Genomic DNA, 22,602 nt, shown 5'->3' with positions numbered 1-22,602 from the left:
GGTGAAACTCTGGGTGCAGCCTCACCAGGACAAAACAGATTTTCCAAAATGTAGACAATATCAGGCATGACAGCCCCGCTTTTCTTTGATTTCATTCTCTCTTGCCTCACTTCTAATTTATAGCTGTGCAGCTGGTCTGATTTTAGAAATTGTAAATGACAGCATATGGTGCCAAGGTATGGACTATTGCAATTTATGAGCCAGAACATTGAACCAAAGAAGTACTGCAGTCGTAATTAAGGGATATGTTCACAAGAAAAATGTTTTTAAGGCACAAGGTGAATATTCCAGCCCAGTCCCCTTGTATGAAATAGGTGATTTACATGGTGATTTCATTGCTTTGCCCTGATGGTTCTTTGTTAGTGCTGGATTCTCTGAATGTAGTCCAAAAACACTTATTTTGAAACTGGAAGGAAAAGTAGAAAACCTGATAAAATCAGTTAAATGAGGTTTCTGTACTCATATCAACATATAATGGTACTTCCTAATTAGTGTCGGCCATGGCTGTAGACACCATGAAATAATGGAATTCAAGAGCTTGAGGGAAATGAGGAAATGTAGCAGAGTACGGACTCTGGACTTCAGGAGATCAGACTCTGGCTGACCAGGAGACTGGTAGGCAGGATCCTGTGAGAGGCAGGTATAAAGGACAAAGGAGCTCAGGAGAGCTTGCTGTCTAGGGACAGCAAAGCACAAAAAAACTGTCTTGCTATTCAGGAAAATGAATAGATGTGTCAGGAGACCGGTTTGGTAAAGTGGCAAAATCTAGTCCATGAGACTAGATGGGATGCACACGAGGGTGCTGAGAGAGGTGGCTCATGTCACAGGAAGGCCGCTCTGTGTCCTCTTTGAAAGTTGTTGAGATCAGGGAATAAGGCTGGAGAAAAGCAAATGTTGTACCTGTCTTCAAAAGGCACAAGAAGGATGAGCTGGGGAACTATGGGCTAGTCAGCCTCACTTTGGTCCTTGAGAAAATTATGCGTTGTGCCCTCTTGGAAGCTATTCCTGGGCACATGAAAAAAAAAAGATGATGACTGAGAATAGCCAGCATGGATTAATCAACGAAAATCAAACCTGACCAACCTGATTGCCTTTTATCATGAAATGGTGAGCTCTGTGGATAGGGGGAGAACAGTGACTGTCATCTACCTTGACTTAAACAAGGCTTTTGACATGGTCTCCTATAGCACACTTGAATCCAAGTTCACACATTATGGTCTGGGTAGGTGGAATAGTACCTGAGTAAAAAACTGCTTGGATTTATGGAATCAGGACTACTAATTCATGGTTTGTAGTCTACCTGGAGACCTGAAGTGGAGTAATATTGTGCAACTGGCAATATTCGCTAGAAAATGCTACGGCCAGGAGGTAGCACTGGAATTCATTGCCAAGATGTAACAGTATCAGCACATTGCCTGGCTTTCTAGATACTTGCTAATATTTTAGACAACAAATTTGCTTCCTTTACAAAAGAAATAGGAACTGAAGGTGGGAGTCTTGCCCTTACTTTTGAATTCTTTGCAGCATGCAGAGGGAGGTAAGGGAGTCTTAAGTTCATAGGCATGTCTAGAGACTACTGGCATAGTGACTCTGAGAAACAACTTCGTTGTTATGACTTGAAAGTCATAACATAAGGAATGCAGATTCCTTAGGGAGCATATTAGGGTGAAGATGATGAGGGAGAGACATCAGGGATAGAAGCAGTGTACAAGGTAGTGTGGGGACTCCAGGTAGTGCTGCAATATGGAGCCTTGAGGAGGCTCTGCAGTATAGAAAAGCCTTCAGACCACTGCTGATTTTCCTAACCTTTCGTGATTCCTAGAGAAATTTGAAAGGAGAATATGCAAAATCAAAGCATTATCAGCTTGTTTTCCCTTTTGGTGAGGTACTGCAGCTCATGTTAAGACTAATCTTTTGAATGTATATGAATTTCCTCTTGGAAATCTGAGAATTATCTCTCCCTCTACTCATCTCCATCATAACTACCTGTGGGATATAGGTTTTTATTGCAGCCTTATCATCTTTCTATGCTCAGTAGACCACAACTTGACATTTGTTGTAATAGGTCCGGTTTCAGATGATGAATGGTCCACAACATTCATCCAAAAACTGTCACTACTATCTGAAGACCAGGAGTCATGGTTGTAAGCCACCTTCTGTCCTTAGCATGTCTTCCTCTAATGTCAAAAACCCCACGGTTAAATTCTGATCTCAATAAAGTCCATGGTAAGATTTCTGCTTTACATAATGATGCCAGGATTTCAGTACTTAACCGAACTCTTCTCCAAGACTTTGAACCCACTTTCCCTTCACATCAGCAGGTGGAAGAGCACAAGGATGTCAAAATTTCAAGGGGTTTAAACTAGCATGTGCCGCTAGTAGTTTATCTGTGGCACCTCAGACCAATCTCTCATATTGCCCTTTACACTGTTGCAGCGACACAGCCAGGCTAGCAAGCTGCCTAGGTTAAACCTGAGTTGGCTGTGTTTGCACAACACTCAGATTTTTACACTCTCTGTGAAGTAGGCATACCCATAAAGGAATATCAAATACTGCCTATGTAAGAGTTTCTCTTTTGCAAGAGAGAATTAATAACAATCTGTAAAGAAAATAAATACGACTAAGGAAATAGACACAAAGTTAAAGCTGAAGAATATATGTGCCTTGCTACTAGAGCCTTGCTTGTGTCTTGTACTGCAGCAGGGCAAGTTGAAAACCTTGTGATTGTGCTAGTTGACAGGCTGTCTCGAGAAACAAGCATTTGATTGTGATCATCCTTCACAGAGATACAGAGCACAAGCACCTATGGAAGCCTAATTTATGGATTTTTACCCTGTTTATTAACAGTCTGTAGGGTTAAGTTGCTGAAGAGTAAATGCAAAGTGAGCTGGAAACAAAGTATTTGAGAAGCAGAACTTGAGGAAGATTAATAATAACAATAGGCCAGAGACCAGAGCGCTGAAAGAATACTTTGGATAAATAAACACTTAAGCCTCTGACTTCTCCCAAATTCAGTAAGCTGGTTTACTAATCTAAGAAATGATATTATCAGATCATTTTTAAATGGGCCAAAAGTACCAAGTGCAGTGAGTTGTTAGATGTATTTATGCCAAAGAATCCTTCAGAGAATCTATGATTTTATTGGTGTGCATTGATTGTTGCTGTTTTCTCAAAGATGACCTCTCCTTTTCCCAGAAGAATTTCCTTTACCTTTCTTCAAACACAGTTAGCTGAGGTTAAAAATTGAGGTATTTAGTCCTGCTGATTTCTTTGGCACTATAGTTTTATTTTGCTTTTACATATTCCCTTTCATCTTGACCCCCCCCCAATCGCAGTGTTTGATTACAAATTCCAGTCCTAGGTCTGGAGTAAACATGTTAAGCAGTATATAAAGAAATTGTTCACCACTGAGCCATAGGATGAATGTAGTGTTGCTAAGTTTGGCTTCAGGACAGTGAGGAATTTCCATTTCTGCCAGTGATCTGCTGGGTGAGTTGGGGCGAATCACTTTTATCTCCTTGTTTCACAACTTTCCCATTTCATACGGATGAAAAATGACTTTTATTGACAGAGGTACTACTATATAAAGGTTATGTGTCTACATTATGCAAATCCTGCCCTATCACAAAACAGAAGCAACTCTGTGTGATTTTATGTCTAATTGTAATTAATGCACAGCAGTGAAATTTTGAGGGAATCTAACTGGAAGTGTATGAAAATGTGACCACGCAGAATCAACAGGCTTCAGTTTCTATTCTGCGGTGCCCAGATCGAGCACAGCCATGAGATCAGGGACGCACAAAACAGTTAAGACCTCACACCAAGATTCAATCCTGAACCGAATCCTGAATTATGACCTAAGAATTATGCACAGAAAACAGTTCTTCAAATTAGTTCTGAAAAAAATGTAGCTCCAAGACATTTGGAGAGCTTCCAAATAGGTAAAATGCTTTCATATGAGAAATTAATATTTGCATTTATAGACTACTATTACTACCACAAATTATTCAGTTACCTTTGTTCTCATCAGTCAAGGAACAGACACTGTGCCCAGTTAGCGAGTGCTCAAAAAACCTGCAAAGCAGGAAAAGCATAGGCTCAGTAGGGACAATATCCTTTTTCAGAGGTGAATTCTTAATGAAGTGAGATTCGTAGCCAAGGGCTATCGTTGTTAGCACAACACACTGGGGCATGTGTTCAGCTGTGCCCTGTCACTGCCAGGGCCCAAGGAGGGCAGAGGGTGCTGAAATGCCGTGGTCCACCTTGGCAGCTCAGGCACAAATGCAGACATTGCTTTACAGCAGGCATTGCTGAGAGGCAAGAGCAAACAACTATTAGCAGGAATTTCTTAGGTTCCCCCCAACTATGTCCTCCAGACTTAATTTGTCAGGGAACTCATCTGTTTGGAGAGCATGAGCTAAGCACAGGAACAATTACAAAAATTATATTCATTAGAAAAATGTATTTTAAAATGCGTTTGAAGAAAAAGCTAATAATGGAAGCAACAGAAGTTGTCTGCTTGTCTTGTTCTTACTTTTCATAAAAACAGTTTCTCTGGTTCTCCAAAAATGGTGCATCTTCAGTTCATGCAGACAAAGTGAAACTTTTACAATAGCTTGATTTCAGATAAAGACTACTCCAAATAAATTCAGTGAAATTAACAAATGAAATTATATTTTCTTTATTGTGATCTTCAACGTGCTTTGGAAAGAGCTGTATGGAGAACTTGTTTTTTTCTTTTTTTCTTCCTTTTTCTGGTTAACCAAACAAAAGAAACTTCCTAATCAACCACTAATGAACAATTTTCTCTTCTCCAAAATATGCATACATTATTTCTATTAAAGCTAAATATTTGTTTTCAGTTGTGTTTTAAATTCCATTCTGACCTTTTAAATACAAAACAAATGTTATTCGAAGCAAAATTACAAGATACGTTTCAACTCAAACAATGTATTTTGACTTTTGATTTTTTTTGTGTTCCCATTATCATTAACCAAAATTGTTAACTGGACTTGAATAAAATTCATGAATATTTTGGTTAAATGGAAAGCACATTCTGTGTTAACTAAGTTGTGAATTTGAGGAACTCAGCATAGCTGTACTCTGGAACAAGGCGGCTCAGTGATATAACGATGACTGTGCTTGTGCAGGGGTACAGGTGACTGCAGGATGGCAGTTTCCTAACTGTCCTAGTTGGCCAGCTGTTCTCCTTGGTTCTTTTGATCAGTTATGGAGGCTCTCTGCCACTGAAAATGAACAACTGTTTGTGAGAAATTATTAAAACTGTGTATGTTGCCAGATGGAAGTCTCTGATGCAGTAACATGACGGCAAAAATAATGGCTTGGGAAGACATTTTCTGTCATAATCTTGTGAACGCTGAGTATCTCTATCTTCAACCTATTTTCTAGTCCCCTTTCCACTGGGAAATACTTCTAGAAAGAGGATACAACATGTGTGTTTGTGTGGATATGGCAGGAAGTGAACTCACCTTTCCTGGTGAGTTCGGTATAGTTTGGATAGGCTCCTACACAGAGCTCCTCTTCCCAACCTTTGTTTCCCCAGGCTTCATGGTTTTAGGTTTGTTGGCGCTTGCTTACTTTTGTTCTAACTATATGTAACATTTGAAATACACAGCTAGGTGGGAAGGGCTACTTCAAGACCTGTCCTAATGACCTGGGTACCACAAATCAGGATGTCATTTGGAGGGAGAAATACAAATATCTCCTGCCACATAGAGAATATTCGTGGTTTTTCTTTTTGTCATCTTCACATATGTTATTATTTAGCACCCAGTTTTAAAACGGGGTCATCATCCTGGTTATGACAAAAGGGTCTTCACTTTACTACTATGAAAGTAATGAACATATTTTTGAAAGTCAGTCTTAATTAACAATTAAAATAAAAGGTGAACAAAATGAAAAGCTGCAAGTAAATTTCAAAATAGACCCAATGCCAAAGTTAAATCTGATAGTGGATTTAATTGCTTCGTAGTTTGTCTGAGGCTGAAAACATGCTGTATAATATTAACCAGAAGCAAAAAATAGGCTATTTAACTATTACAACTAAAATGTTGTTAAAAAAACAACTTCTGGCTACTCTAGAAAAGATATTCTAAAGTATTTTCTTTTTGATAGTCTACTGAGGATTGTAAATACAGGTAATATCTGTAGTTTTTATAATCTCTGTAGTCCAAAAGCCCAATGTGCCACGTAATGGCTGTCTCTGAATTACTATCCTGTTTGCTGATAACAAGCATAATGATAGAATAACCTGTATGTCCTTCTCAAAGATTACATTTCCGTTAAAGCAGGATTTAAACTCATTGGGGTCCAAACTTCCAATGAATCTACTAAATATTCAAGGTAAAGGAAGCCTTTCAAAATATGAAATCAATATATGCATTTTGTGGCATCAGATGGCTGGTCCTCCTTTGATGCTGCTCGGCTCTTCTATCCCAAGTACTTCATGTTCCACACCAAAGGCGACACTTCACTTTGAACAACTAGAGTTCAAACTGTGCATGAAAAACATATTTAGATACTCTGAGTGCTTTTTCCTTCAGATGTGCTAGGCTTTATAAAAATGCTACTTTCCTTTAACACTACTATTGCTGAAATAATAATTCTAAAATGTGGCATAGTGTATTTGCACAGAAAGTAAAATTACACAACTGGTAGTATGGTTGTTTAAAAGAATGAGGTAAGTGCAGTATTATGATCAATATGATAATGGAAAATGTATTTATATGTTGTAATTACCAAATAAGTGGTGGATTTTGATTATTTCTAATGAATTGTCAACAGTTCTTACAGTTTGATTTAGATATGTTTATGTTCTTCAAGTAGTCTAACTACAACTTGTTATATAATTGCCACAAAGTATTACAGAGCTATATTTAAAAGTTAATTTTATATTATTATTTAATTTATATTATTATTATTATTTATATTAATATCTTCAGATTTAATTTAAAGATTGTAATTGAATGCAAGAAGACAATGTATTATTAATGTCTATTATTTAATGTTATTTATAATATGAAACATCTCATTGATATTTTTAAATAAGAAAATAGATGGGTAGATCATTATACAGTGCAAAATTAGGAAAATGAAAGAGATGCATCTTCTCCCTGTTATCTGTGTTTCTATTCCTTCTTTTATTGCATTTTGTTTCACAAGATATTGAAGATCTAATGAATATTCAAATATATGCAAATCCCACTCCAGCACCATACATCATACACACAAAATACACACACTTTACATATAATTATATCCTACATATATCTCCATTTTACAGGACCTTGGTACTTTTATCCATTATATACGAGGTTTCGTGAGCATTAGATTCCTAGCTTGACCCAAGGAATTGTCCAGATACAAAATTACAGAATGTCTAATTAAACTGGCTATCAAAAACAAGAGATGCAGCAACCTGTTAATTATCTTGCATTCATCTTCTCACCCATCCTGAAAGAGAAAAACAAGCTTTCTTTCACCTTCGTAACTTCACTTGCAAGACAGCAGGAAGTTCAGATTCTCATTCAACCTTTGGTGAAACTAATTGCTCAAAATTGCTCATTTTTTATATGTGGCACAATGTTACCTGAAGGAGCATTGACTCTTCCTGCGATGTGACAATGTAATATACAGAGCCATGTTCTTCTGCTGGTGCATCCATTTATATGAATTCCCCGTGCAACCAAATCTTTTCAGGATAACCCTGGAGGTGCTTGTTCCTCCTGCTAATTTGTCAACTTTCTTCAGCAAACTTTCTGGGGTGGAGGGGACTTCTGGTAGACCTAATCAGAAAATATTTGAAATTGATTCTTGCAATACACAAAATGCTGCTTTTTTCAAATCAAAACATAAAAACTGTAGTATTCAATTTTTTAAAAAACAGACTGCTGAGTACTGAATGAAACAATGCATCAAAGTATTTAATTCCAGCAGACAAAAAAAGGCAATTTAATGATTTAGAAAAAAAAGACACTATAGAGAGTACCTAGTAATAACTATCTTTATGTTATCCTTTATGTTTAAAAATCAAAGTGAAATTTTTAACTACTCTTATTTTAACTATTATATTGCCTGGCTGTATTAAGTCAATGGAAATAATACTGCTTTTTGAAGGCAAACTCCAAAAGAATTTTGAGTTCCAAGCTATCATTTCAGAATTATGGGAAAACAAGTCTGAAGAATTGTACCCTTCATGTTACGATCTGGGTGGCTAGGGCTTTGCCTGGACATCCCCTTCTTTCCACCTTTTTTTCACCTAGTAATTCAGTATCTCACTTCCTCATGAGATCACCTACTTATTTCTTATCAGTCAAATCAGTTCCTCAAATCTCTGGTGGTTACTTGGCTGCCACTCCTCCACTGCTTTTGGCATCTCCTGGCTGCACATCAAGTGGATGGAGATGTCTTATTTACATGTGAATGATGGCTTTCTGAGGGAAGACAAATTGCTCTCTGGAAGTGCCTGTCTCTCTATCAGCTAGAGGGAAACTAGGCAAGTAGCTTTCGCCAGATAGCTAATGTATAGATGTCTAAAGTGGCATTACGAATCTTCCCTTGGATTGCAGAATGCAAAATACACGGAGCAGCCGGACATGCTCTGAAGTCCTTGGCAGCTTTTCCAGAACCGCCAGCCGTCTTTGTATCCCTGCATCTGTCTCTCTGCCCCTTCTACCTCTGTGCAGGTCTGCCTCGTGCTTCGGCAGGGGTAAAACTCAGGTGGGTCCTTTAGTCACCTGCCACATAAGCAGTGGAATTATGCCCTTTCAGGAAGAGACCTTTCTTCATGCTTGAACAACATTGCATATTATTCCTCTTCTTCTATGTATTCTTTGCCTGTTTCTAATATTATTGTTTTCTCTAAAAATTTGACTAGAAAAATTATATTTTCATCATTAACATTTTTTAATCTGGTCCCTCTCTTCAGTTTTGTGGTCATAACCTGGTTCAGTATTACTGCAATGACCATGCAGCTTTCTGTCCCTTAAAAACTAAGTAATAAACCCCAGGTGTTAGTTTGTTTTGAAGTATCCCAAATTTCTGTGTTTCTCTGCTTCACTCCACAGTGCTTTTCAGCCACGATTCAGCAGCTGAACATGTCTTAAGTTGCTTTGCTGGATAAGGACAGACTGAACCAGAAATAAAAATGTTTTGCTGAATGATGATGTGAAAGATGATGGTACTCCAGAGGACGGAAGCCTTTAGTTTTTGTGCAGTTAAGATACTCACCTTATAACAAGATGCAGTGCCCATTTCTAATACGGAAGCATTTCCCACTGTTTCTGAACTATCAGGATAGAATTAGACAATCTCTTGTGAAGAACTGCTGTCTTTAAATATGTTATATATATTTAGGATCATGCGAAAATTTGGTTTGGAAGGGACTTCCGGAGGTCATTTGGTCCAGAGTCCTGTGTAAAGCAGTGCCAAATCTGAAATTAGGTAGACTGCTCAGGGCATTGCCTAACTGAGTTTTGGAGTCTCAAAGAATAAAGACTCTGTAGCTTCTAAGGGCAGCCTTGTCCCAACAGCTGACTGTCACTTACTCACTATGTGAATATTTTTTTCCTTATGTCCAAATAGAATTTCCTTTGTAGCAACTTGAGACCATTGCCTCATGTCCTTTTGGTGTGTGTCTCTGCAAAAAGCTGGCTCCATCTTCTTTATAACCCTGCCCAGATAGCAGAAGACAGCAGTTAAATCACTGCTTTAACTTCTCTTCTCCAGGCTGAAAAAAACCAGTTTTCTCAGCCTCTCCTCATATTCACGCTCCAGCCCCATCAGGGGTGCTCCTCTGGTCTTTCTCCAGTCTGTTGATGTCTTTGCTGTGCTTGGTGGGAGCCCAGAACTGGACATAAGGAACCTAAGAATATTACATGAATCAGTCATCAAGTAAAAAATTAGTAGTTGCAAAACATTGTGTCTGGCCAAAGAAAGCAAAACGCTCGTAAAGTTCTGCAAGGATGAACAAAACAGAACTGCCCTCCATGCCTACAGTGTACAGCAAAGCAACAGAAGGGCACCAGGGAAATTCAAATTATGAAACATTCTTGATGAAATATTAATAAAACCATACTATGGTCTTAATTGCTATAATTTAACACCCTGTATGGTATAAATATTTTAGAAACTTGTTAAAATGGAACATTAAGAAGGGGTCAAGGGATAATAATATACATTCATCATGATTAGCAGAGATGTATACCTTATACTTAATTTATGTTTATGCTGTTATTCCGTATTCATTTTAAAAGAATAGTGTGTGAAATAAGCTATATGTCTCTATCTTATGTTGAGACATACATGTTATATGTATATGTGTTTATTAGTGTAGATAAATTTAAAGTAATCAGTCCTGTTGAATTTTGTGTATATAAGAAAGGAGTCTCAAAATGCTTTCCCAAGAACGTCCTCCCCTTCAGCAGTCGGTCAGGGACCCAGCAATCTGCAGCAGGGAGGGGTCAGGGACACGCAGACCACTTTCTCACAAAATCCTCTCCTGAGGAAGCTGTGCTCTGTACTGTCTTTGTAATATCTGCTTTTCTTTTTCAGTAGGAAGTATTTCTTTTACAGCCAGTTCTCGGTACAGACGCATCCAGTGAAAGCTCTGGACACACCTGCTCTGCAGCCTCGCGGGCAGGGAAAGGATCTGGCTGCTTGGGCACAGCCCTTTGCGTGGAAAGCTTCATGCGCAGCATGGCCTTAGGGTACTTCATAGCCTGTCTTAGCAGGAGAAGGTCTGCCTGCTGAAATAGAGCAGTCAGAGAGAAGTCAGGAAACATTTCTCTGAGCTTTTAACTCTCCTATAGATTTTCACCCCAGAACGAATCTATTGTGCTAATTTTTGCAGAAAATAGCATGCAGAAATTGCTTGAAATTGCTGGCACTCTAACAGTGACCTATGCCCATGTATGCGTAAAGCGGATAGGCATTTCATTTACATTTATCGTAAATTGTATGCAGTAATGATTTCTATGTGTTAAATTGCATAATCCATACAACTCTGACAACCTCATAAAGGCTTTGGGCTGATGTCCTCTTTTGAATGCATCAGTGCCAATGAAAGTGGTTATCATACCCTTGACAGAGGGTACTGCTGTCTTAAATCTGCTGGTGCAACTGCTCCTGTGATCACTCTGTAAACCATGTGATCACTCTCTAAACCAGGTAAGCTTAAATGGTTTAAATAGCAGATTTTTTGCTAATGATGCACATTTTGCCCAAAAAGGATAAGGGCATACTCACAAGAGTGCCTAGCTCGCAGTTTAAGGGATAGTAAACTCTTTTACCAGCATGATGAGATCCTAAACATTAACCACATTAATCCACAGCCTCCCATCCTGTCAATTAATCCATATTCCTCAGTTCTAATATTTTTGCAATTTCTTATGTTTTATTTTTAAAAATCTTCCGGCCAGAGATGGTCTTCTTCCTGAAGGTAGGATGGTCCATCTGAAATGCAAAATGGTATTTTTTGAGGACCCAGACCAATGAGAGGTTTATAATCTGACCTCTAATCCCTTATGATTTGAAATGGAAAATTTCTGCTATGGGGATGGGAAAGTTCAGGTAACCTTTTTTCATTTTGTAGAGATATCTTACACAACACAGTCATAACATTGTTACCGATGAGAGACGATGCCATTTAAAACACATGCCAATAAGTACTGAGTTAAGCCTATTTGTGAAAGAGAGACCTTGCCATCACGCCAAGCGTATAGAAGGAAAGCTTTGCCTTTGCTTCCAGCAGTTCTGGGATAGCTGATCATAGTGCCCTATCCTGTCATTTCTTCTTGTTTTAAGTCCTGCCAATAAATCTCTCCTGTTCCTTTAGACAGTGACAAGGTGAAAGTACTGTGGCTTTTAAAGGATTTACAAGGCTTAGCTGATCACATCACTTCCTGTGCCAGAAAATAAGAGAAAAAAAGCTGTGTGGATAGAGGTTGCTTTTGGTATTCTGCTATCTTGTTGCTAATATCGATTCACTGTTGTTGTTACCCCTCTATACCTCTGTAGCCATTTACTCTCTCCCATCATTTGGTAGAGGTAAACTCTTTTGCGCAGGAACTGCTTTTCTGTTCAGCACCTTGTGCATGAAGCCCCTGACCATGCCTAGAATTTGTAGGTGATATAGTAAATAATAATAATACAAATATTTGGAGTATGACTTCACCAGTCCTGTCTGCTTAAAGTGAGGATGACTCTGTGGGGAGAAAACACGTGTGGAACCACTGTCTGGGGTTTTTGGTTTACTGCCTTTCAACTTTGGGCAGGTACTGACCAAGTCCTGAAGAAACATCTCGAGAGACTGGCTGTCGGGGCTTTAATGTTTCCCTGTAAGGCTGTCCATGGAATCTGTAATGTAAACTTTCTTTATCCACTTAGATCTTTTCTGTTAAATCCTTTTCCCCCTCATTCCCATCAAATGTGTGTACATGTACATGCATGCCCATGTAAATTCTGCAAATGCTTTTAGGACCGGTTCATCTCTGTAGGCAAGCATTTACCCTCCTTCTTTTGCACTTCATCCATTCAAGCATACACGTTCTTTATGATATGATTAAAGATTATACCCTTTAAAAAATATTGGGCCTATATTTCCCAACAATGAGGAGTTTTTACTGAATTTTCCTCTTTTGGTTGATTTTAAAGAAATCCTTTTAAGGTTAGCAAAGTAGCCCTGGAAGTCTTTATTAAGGTGGAATTATGAAAAATTATTGCGAGAAACAATAGGCAAGCTAATAGTATCCCTGTTCACTTTCACCTGAAAGCTTTATTGTGACTCTTGTTACTGGTGGCATCCCTGGTAATAAATATTTTCATTTTGTTCTGAGGGCACAGCAAATAGATTTTGTTAGTGAATGACCTTGTGCATTAACTGTGTTATTCATGATTTAGTGAGCCAGTCAGTTGAAGTATTGCTAATGTTTTCCCAACTCAGTCTTGTTACATCTGTGCCACGAAGATGACATTAAGCGTAGTTGCAGATGAACAAAAAATAAAATGGCCTGTAGTTGTGTTTTGGATCATTAAAGAAATGAACCCAGAGGGTACTGTTTTATTAACTCTGGAAGTTGAGGAAATGACAGAAACAAAATGACAGTTTCTTAGTTTGTATTTATTAAAAATAAGGCCAGTTTGGCATGCTGAGAATTAGTGGTAGTGCCGCTTAAATTTTTCATAAACCATGGCAAATACATAGTGTCTGTCCCAAGATTTCAACAGTTTCTAAGTAAGAGTAAAAATAATTCATACATTTCAGGTGATTTTTCATAAGAAGTCTCAAAGCGTTGAAAACAGGAAAATACTAAAGAAGTACAGCATAAATAAGATGAAATGTAATAATTAGAAGCTAAATGTGTATTTTCAAATATTATATCTTATAATATCAAACCGGGTCAGTGTACTTTCCTGGGGGATCTTCAGCAGTAGAACACTGCTTTAACAGAGCAATCACTGTTCTCTGCTTTCTTTTCCTGAGCTCTTTGGTTTGTTCATGTTAAGAAATAATAGAAATGATAGAAAAAGTGGCTGGTGTGCTCCCAGAAAGACGGTATAGTGCCTCCCCAGCCCCAATACCAGATCATCTATTCCAGGGAAACCACACAAGCTCAGTCTGATTCCAGATAGCTGTATGTCCTGAATCTCTACAAAGCTATAAGTGTAAGTACCAACTTCTGGGTCACTTCCCTGGCTCTTTCTGCTTGTAAGCCACCACGGTTAATATTGCTAGAAAAGAGAGAACAAGGTAGAAAATTGTGTTCTTCCTGGACATTAGATAGGTAAACATTTTTGTTCCCTTTAGATGGATAAGGAAAAAGAAGCATGTAATTTTCCCACTTTTCAAAAACGTGTTAAAAGGACAAGGAACAGATCTTACTTAGAAGTTTATGTTTTTAAAGAGGACAGACCTTTCTAACCTTATATGAAAACAATAAAACATAAAAAGGAGCTGTGGTGGATATCCAGAGGGATTGAAATGAAATATATATATAAGCAGAGAATATTCAGATGGAAGCAAAAAGCAAATACAAAACTCTAGAATATGTAGCTTCCCCTGAAAAGCTGATTAACTGCTATTATCTAAGTGTTTGATATTTTTTCTGTAGTATTTTCATCACAAGAAAATTAAAACAATCTGTTACATTCTTAACTATAAATAAAAGAAGGCAGCAAAACTGTTCTTTTATAATGCTATTTCAAAAAGAGGAGAGGAGAGGAGAGGAGAGGAGAGGAGAGGAGAGGAGAGGAGAGGAGAGGAGAGGAGAGGAGAGGAGAATTAAAAAGAAGCTGTGGCCTTAAGCTCACTTGTGAGGTGTTCCTTTCCGTTGCGTTGAGAAGGTGAAGAGGCAAGGAGTTCCACATGCTGGGAATGGCTGAAAGAGATCCAGATGATCCTTCTTGTCTTCCAGGCCCTTGGGACCAAGAATCCTGCCTTCTAATTTGTAAATATTAAGACTGAATATATGATGGTGAAGTTTTTCCTCTGGGACTTTAAAATGTGCAATTAAAAAGCTGATCAAGACACTAGCAATCAGCTCAGAAAGGAGCTTGCTGAGAAAAATCATCTGCACTAGTGGCACTAGCACCAGTCCTGTCACTTTGGTCTACTTGAATATATTCAACTTTAGCTGCAGCTCCAAACACTCCAGGTTGTTCTATCTAGATTTGCTGTACTGAGCTGAAACTTAGCAAAGAATCTTTATCTTAACTAATTTTGATGAGAAAGGAGGAATGACACTTTTTACACTTCTTTTTTCTATTTTCTGCTAATACAAGCTAAATTGGTGTACCTTCAACTATAAATATTGAATAAGCTTAAGTACACAAGCAAATTGTTACACATGCATGCACTGCACTCCATCAACTAATGTGTAGTATTGAGTTATCACTGTTAAATGCTTAATGGTATTAAAAAATGTCACTGTTAAGAATTCATTGAAGAATATTCTGTATCTGTAAAACACACATAACCAAGCCAAGTTATTTTTGTTATCATTACTCATGTTGTTAATACTCTTCTACTGATGGACATCAGCTTCCTAATATTATTTAGAGGAATGTTTTTGAGACTAGGTTTCTGAAGCTCTGCAACTAAATATTTAGAATGGAAAAATGTTATTTATTTCTACATTTCTTTGTTTCTAATTCATATAAGCTGGTTTTGCTCATACTTCAAGGACAGAATCACCATGTTGTCACCACATCTTGAAAACTTAGCTCTCTAGCTGTGACATTATCTGTAGGTGAAAACAGACTTAGGACTTTTTTACTGCAGAAGTATTTTGGCATATGTATACCTATGTGTCACTTATAAAGGGCTTGCCTGTGAAAAAAACAGACTGGGTTGGTTGACCCAAGAGGCCCTCCAAGTCCTATATTTATATATAATGAATAAAGAATAGCTGTCTCAGAAAGGTGGTACCTTTGGTGGTACCTGTTTCCCTCTCTCTCGATTAGAAAGGGAAGCTGGACTAGTATCTTCGTTGAAAGAGCTAAAGGTAGTAGAGATAGATCCCACCATTAGCATAAAAGCTCCAGGAAAATATGAAAATGTCATTTAATATATCCCAAATGCCTTTATTACAATTTAAATATATTTTAAAATAGCAATATGCTCACATTTTAAAAGCCAGTTAGGGGAAAATGTACAGTTGAGCAGCTATTTATTAAATAAGCAAGAATCAATCAATATAAGCAGTCAGGCAGAAAGAATGTGCATAATACACATATCTAATCTATGCAAACAGCTAGCTGCGTGAGGTCCTGATGTATCAGACTTTGCTGGTCTACCTTGAATATTATCTGACCATAAGATATCAGGAACATGAGAGAGAGACTAGAGAGGGAAAAGTAGCATTATTTTAGGGAGTGAGTTTAAAAAATTATGAAGCTCTTTCCAGCTACTCAGGTACAGGTCAGTTTTACTGTCAGGGCAACATATGGTGCTGCTGTTTTCCTCACCTTTTGTGTATTTTTTTGGAGAGAATTAAAGACAAACACTGATAGTAAATTCCTTGGTTGTGTAGAAGCAGACTTGGCTATCTTGTGTTTCATACTAAGAACTGAGAGAAACCAAGTTGCAAGCTGCACTGGGAGTGGTGAGCCTGCCCTAAATTTCCATCTGTTAGTTTTATTGGCTAGAGCAGGCTGGAGAAAATGTGTGCACTGAAAATTGCTGGAGATGCAAGCGATAGTTTAAATTACTCCAGGCAGCAAGGAACTGCATCTGAACAGATTGAAAGCTGAAATGTTGATATTAGAAATTAAATAATGCACGTGAGATTGAAACAATATCTAATTAAAATCATTTGAAAAATGACTTGAAAATTAAATATGACATAATATTCATCAGACTGTCGCTAGTATGACTATGTGGCTTTAACTTTTTTTGCAACCATTTTCATTCCAGACCTGACTGCCAGTTAACATGAAATTACACGTGAATCAACAATCTTACTCATTCACCCAGTAATAAATGGAAGACAAAATATCTTTTGCTGGCAGCCTGTATGCTTGTCCCTGACTAACTGAATTTTAAAATTTAGTTTAGGAAACCTTCTCCTCTTTGTGTGTGGTCACTTGAATTAGTCATTTTTGTCTCTAGCTGGAGCATTTTGTATGCTCATGTTGTGCTTTTGACTTACTCACTTGCAGCCTGATGCTACCGCTGCCCATAAAGAGTAGTTTCTACTTTGCAGGCTGTAGCCCCTGGAAGGGGAGCCTGGGGCGGGAGGGAGCCCAGCACAGCATCTCCACACACTACTCCGTGCAGAGGCGTACGAGTGTTTATCTTGTATCACAGAAAGTCTGTTCTGCTGAACACATTGGTACCAAAGTATCTAATTCAAAGTTCATTAAAGTGCTCTTTAATTACTTCAAGAAAGGGAAGTGGAATGAGGTAGGAAAAACCTATGTAGCCTATCGGGTTATTCTGGAGAGAAAAGATTTACAGAGAGCTGAAATGGTTCCCCCCGCTCCATTTTCGTTTAGCGGTGTGAGTGCCATAGCAGTTTCGGTAGGTGCAGTAACTGGGCAAGGGTTTACTCTGGGGCTCGGTGTCCTTCTCATCAGGGAGAGGGTTTCACACATATTATGGATATCCATTTTCATTGCATTACAAGAGACAAAGCTTTTCGTATCTGCTGTGAAAATGCATGCCGCCACTCATGGATCGGCCAAATGTAGAGGCAGCATTTTTGGTCCGCCCTATGAAGAAGCTGGCCATATAATCTGGGATTATTTAGGGGAAGGGAGAGGAGGAAGAAAGTACTTGATGTAAGTAGATGCAACATCTGCTTGTGTTAGATTTGGAAAACATGTTAAAGAAGTTAAAAGTTGTAATATGAAGACTTACCTCTCTCTGGATTCCCTTCCTCCTTTCCCTTTCCTTTCCTCAAAGAGAAAAAAACCAATGAAGTTCTTCTGAATGAGGCTCTAGTGAAGATGCTTTTCAGTAAACTGATTGGAAGAGGACCGTTGTTGTAGTATTCATCTGACAGTGTACAGTAAATCTGAATTAATTACCCTCCATCCATTTTATAGTTAGTGAAGGTCCAGTCAATATAGTCACTGACTCTAGGGCATGAATTGGCTCATTCTAAAACAGACAGATAATAAAGGTCAGGGGAATCATATGGCTGTAAGTACTTCTTTTTTCTACATTTGATTAGATAAAGCATACCCTCAAAGTCAGATTCACAGCTGATGAAAAAAGCTTTCCTTTTGAGGACATCATCATCCCCAAACACTCGTCATATTTAAGGCTGTTTTGATGTTTTCTTCCACAGAGGGGGCAAATCCTGCTCTATGACGGGAGGCAGGCAGGGAATCCTGCCGGAGCAGGGCTCTGTGCCTGCAGGTGGGCAGGCTGTGCCCTCCAAGCTGGAGGGTGAGGTGGTGCTTGGCAGCCTGCTTTATCGCAAGCATTTCTAAACTACTCGTTCCTCAGGGCTTCCTTCTTCCAGCAGTGCTGTAATGAGACTGGAGGTCTGCTTGAACACCTGTATAGTTTGCTTCTCCTAGTAACCAGTGGACTCCAAGGTTAAACCTGCCACCTACAAAACTATCCACTCAAAAATTCCTCACTAGGCCAGCAACAGATAACTTTGCTAAAGGAAACAAATGTTAGCCTCCAAAAAATACATCGGACCTGCCTCAGGTTAGTGAAGACTATGAGCAGTGACAATCTCTAGCCCTTAAACACTCAGTAACACCCTCATCGTGCTCTCTAATAGAGCAAAGCCATTAAGTTGTCCCTGTTGCAATTTAGATCACAGAAGAGACTTCCCCAGATTCTTTCAGGTTAAAATAACTGGTATAAAGAGAGTAGGCAAAATTATTCCACTGTAGCTACGTGCTTAATTATATGGAATACTGCATAAATTGTCAAGTGCAAAGAATTATTCTGATAAATTAAAATACTAATTAAATAGGCTATTGCAGAATTTTGAGAACATTATAGGGCTCCGCTTCTTCAGGTAATTTGCATATCCTTCATCTAGTGAATTTAATTTAAAGGCCTTCTTTTTTGTGTGTTTGGAAACCCTTTTTGTTTCAGTGGGTGATTAAAAAAAGGGATTTATATGTTGCTGGGGTTCTTTTTTTTTTTTTTTTTGAATAGCTGTTTTTATTATGCCTCTTTGCTGATGAGTTTGCCAGTTCTCCATTAGTATTTCAGGACTTTAAGCCATGGCTCTAATAATCAACTTTGCTGGAATGTGCATTACACCATGTTACCCAGAATTTTCTTTTCCTGTTCATAAAATTTGCAAGATAAATATCGTCTGTTGTATATTTGCATTGGAATAAAAGCTAGCAGGTAGCAAATTTAAATACTTCAGAAAATTTAGGGCCAGTTTTCAGAGGATGAGTAGAAGGATTGCTTCTAAATATCTGAATTTACTTTACCACCACTTCTTTCTCATCTATCTATAGTCTATTGTCTACCTTTTATTGTCTTAAAATCCCAATTGGAGTTATGGGTAGTGAAAGTGAAGTAATTATCTTCACTGTTCAGCATCTTCAGATAGCTGCTTGATATGTGTTTGGTGCTTCGACCTTACCACTGTCGACTTTGACAGAATTTGTTGACCTTCCTGAACTGCTTGTGGAATAAGGTTAGCTAAAATATGCTCCTGTAAGTGCCTGGAGGGAACATCCCGAAGATGGGCTGCTCTGGGCTCTCTCTGCATCCTGACAATGACCAAGCTTGACCGTTTTCAGGTCATGATTTAATCAATATCACATCCATGCCTCCTAATTTTGGCAGGGTTTATGTGAGGATGGCTATCAGAGTTGTGCTTTGTGTTTTACCCAGTATCGGGGAGCAGGGGGCAGATGTGGCTAAGTATACTTTAAAACCAAAGCTTCGATAATTAAAGTCTGCAAGAAACCTATAGAAAGGAGGTCAGTGAAACAGGTAATATAATTACACAGTTCAGCAATAGGGCAGACCCAGTTTTTCCTACTCGTATGGTAGAAAATTATACACTGGGATTTAAGCTTGTTTGTTTTCTTATGCTCCTTTTATTTTGCAACCACTGTGTTGTGCAGTTTTATTTATCCCCAGCTACCAGGGAATCACTTATTGGACAGTTCAGTTTCTCTGAAGGAGGTGGTAGAGCTTTCTGGTTTTTATAACTCCTGTGAATTTTTGCATTTGGCAGAAATCTGCCTTTAATATGTATGCTGGATATGAGGCTGTCAGTGTGGTAACATGGAACATCTTTGAGATGAAATGGCACATCTAAAAAGAAGATTGTCAGTAACACGGCATGGCAGGTGCTGAACACGAGTGCTGGTGAAGAAACATAGGCCAGAGGATGGAGCAAAAGACTGAAAAACTCGTTTGCAAAGATTTGTTTATTTTTTGAAATTCATGCTGGACAATACATGCAATGCAGCAGAAATATAGCCTCAAATGCAACTTCAGTCCGTGTAGTCTAGGCATCTTCCCTTCTCACCCCTTTCCCTTCCCCATCATTGTGCATGACAGTCTTGCTGATCTGTGTATCCATTGGAGCACAACTGGCAAGGACTAATATACTGAGATGTGTACATAAATGCCTGAGTAGTGGTAAATATGTGCAGATGCTCAGTCTGAAAACCAGGCTCAGAAAGTCTAGACTCCTAACGGTCGCTGTAATCGTCTACCGCCTCCGGGGTACTCTAATCCTCTGACTACCTTCGGGATGCTCTCTAATTTTTTCTGCCTCTGTTTCAGTATAAAATGGAGATAACTGTATTCACAAAACTATCATCATTGTGATTCAGTATGGAATAAATAGATTTGTAAGTGTGTAAAGCACTGTATAAGTATTAAGTTGTATGATTTAAAAGTTTTGGTATGCATTTTTTAGGCTGTCATCCAGCAAAACATGTGCTTAAGCTTTCTTACCTTGGGACTTCGTGTTCTCACCAGCTTGATAGGTAGCATATTGAAAAGAACAAAAATAAAGTGATGTGGGTCTGAAGGATGGACAGAGCTTTGCTATCCATTTAAATCATGGAAAAAATTCATCTCTCACTGAAGTCAGTCAGAAAAGTGTGTCTGTATTAAAATTACATGAATTTTTACTTCTTCAGTCTTTGCGCATACAAACTCTTGATAAAATCAGTAGACATTTTGGATATATGAGGTGAGAATGAGCCCTAATGACACAATTCACCTCTGAAATAAATGTGACTCATTTGTCTTGCACTTTGGACAAGCTGAACAGAGTACCATCTCCCAGTAATATTTCTCCTAAGAATTGTCTGCTGCTCTGTGAACTGTTTTCAACGTATTTTAAATAGCAACAGTTACAATGTATTTTTCCAAAAGGAAAGAAAAATACATGAACCTTCATTATTTTTCTGTAAGTTTCCTGTGTATGGCATGTTCCAGCACACTTACTTCTTGTGCTTTCTGGGAGGAATGTTTCCTTTAGCCAACTAAAACAGAGAAGCCGCGTCTACCCCAGTTGTCCCAAAAATCAGTGGAAAGAGATGGGTACCCCAGGTGTGTCTAAGATATGGGAGATGACTCACGGTATTAAGATGTCCATCTCTTTGATTGACTACAGAGAGAACCTGGATGACTAGCTTGAATTAGATAGTCAATGACTATATGGTTAAGGCTAGGAGAGTTTAATAAGGCTGTAAAGTTTCATTTCTACTTTAATAAATAGTTTAATAAATCAAAACAAGTCAGGTGCCTGTTTTTTGACCATGCGTCGAACTGGCGCAGCTCACATCTAGATGGCCAAACTCTTCTCACCCAAAACAGGGTGACCTTACCCATACCCACAACAGGGAATAATCTCTTCTTTGTGCTGTCCCCACAACCCCGGTTGGACATTGTTTTGTGAGCCTACAAGTGCACCCAGTCCAAAATTGTGCGAAGACCATACTAACAATTTAACTGAGATAGAAGCTGATAAACAGGAAAAAACTCAGTTTTAAGAAGGAAAATGTCGTGCATTGCATCCCAACATTGTGAGATAAATTATTTGTTTTATCTGCTGGGTAGGGTTGCATCATTTGCTGGTACACGTCCTATGCAGTGATATTGCTGTTGCAATGGTGAGGTGCTGCTGTGCTAATGAGACAAGGCCTCACTGAAGGGAAGATGGTGAAAAATCTGGCTGAAGAGAACTTCTGAACCATTCTTGAACTGAAGGGTGATATAGTGTATATGAGGAAGCAGAATGGGTTTGGCTTTCTTTTTCACATAATAAAGAACAATTAATGACATACTTATGCATTCAAAACAATGAATAGCAGAGCTGTTATCAGGGAAAGATAATCCATAGATCACATAAGCAAGAATTATAGTGGATGTATTGATTGAGGATAGAACGGAAGGGTGGTTATTTTGCACATGCTGCAAAATCATACATATTTCAGCCTTCCCATAACTCTTTCAATCTTAATTTCCCTTACAGCTATAAACAAAGAGAAGCTTGAAAAAACAACTGGACTGAAAATTCTGCAGACTGGCATGGGGGAGGTAAGTGGCTTGGGGACATTTTATACTCTCAAAATCATTTTAATTGTGGGTTCTTCTTCTTCTTCTTCTTTTTTTTTTTTTTTTTTTTTTTTTTTTTTATGAAATCCTGGAGCTCATGAATGTTTGTGAGCTACCAGTCTGATAGTGCTAAGGGCCTTTTTATGATACAGTTGCATCTGTCAAAATACAATCTGCTGCACAAATAGCACTGTATCCCACAGAGAAAAAAATAACCATCCTTATGAGGAAAGTGCAGCAAGCTTTAAGAAATGCAGTTTCTAGCTTTGTTGTATCACAGGAACAAAATCCCCCAAGATAAGCAGAGCAACTGAAGTTGTTGTATTATTCCCCTTGGTTTTGGTGGTGTACTATCTCATCTAGATCAATGAAAGTTTAAATTTGGGGTAAAGAGTCTTCAGATATTAGAGAGAATCTGTCAGTGAATGACTTGCTTATTTTGGATGTAACTTGAAATATAAATAAAACATGCGTCCGTTATTATGGTGATATCACTAAGCAAAAACTCCACTAAGCAGTTCATCATTTATTAATAAAGATGATGCTATCTGCTAAGAACCTTGTATGAACTA

At 38.3% G+C, this 22,602-nt stretch overlaps 1 protein-coding gene across 2 annotated transcripts in view; it reads left to right on the top strand.

The window, feature by feature from the left end:
* The window catches only part of PTPRN2 (protein tyrosine phosphatase receptor type N2), a 661,203-nt gene that overhangs the window by 396,645 nt on the left and 241,956 nt on the right, over window positions 1-22,602 (top strand). For both annotated transcript variants that reach the window (XM_064505751.1, XM_026103068.2), the window contains exon 12: window positions 21,948-22,012. In XM_064505751.1, coding sequence (XP_064361821.1) covers window positions 21,948-22,012 — 65 coding nt within the window. The remainder of the gene's footprint in view (window positions 1-21,947; window positions 22,013-22,602) is intronic.

This window comes from Dromaius novaehollandiae, chromosome 2 (assembly GCF_036370855.1).
Source record: "Dromaius novaehollandiae isolate bDroNov1 chromosome 2, bDroNov1.hap1, whole genome shotgun sequence".
NCBI classification, from domain to species: Eukaryota; Metazoa; Chordata; class Aves; order Casuariiformes; family Dromaiidae; genus Dromaius; species Dromaius novaehollandiae.
Note: the sequence above shows the minus strand (reverse complement) of the source record. Positions and strands in the feature narration are given on the sequence as shown.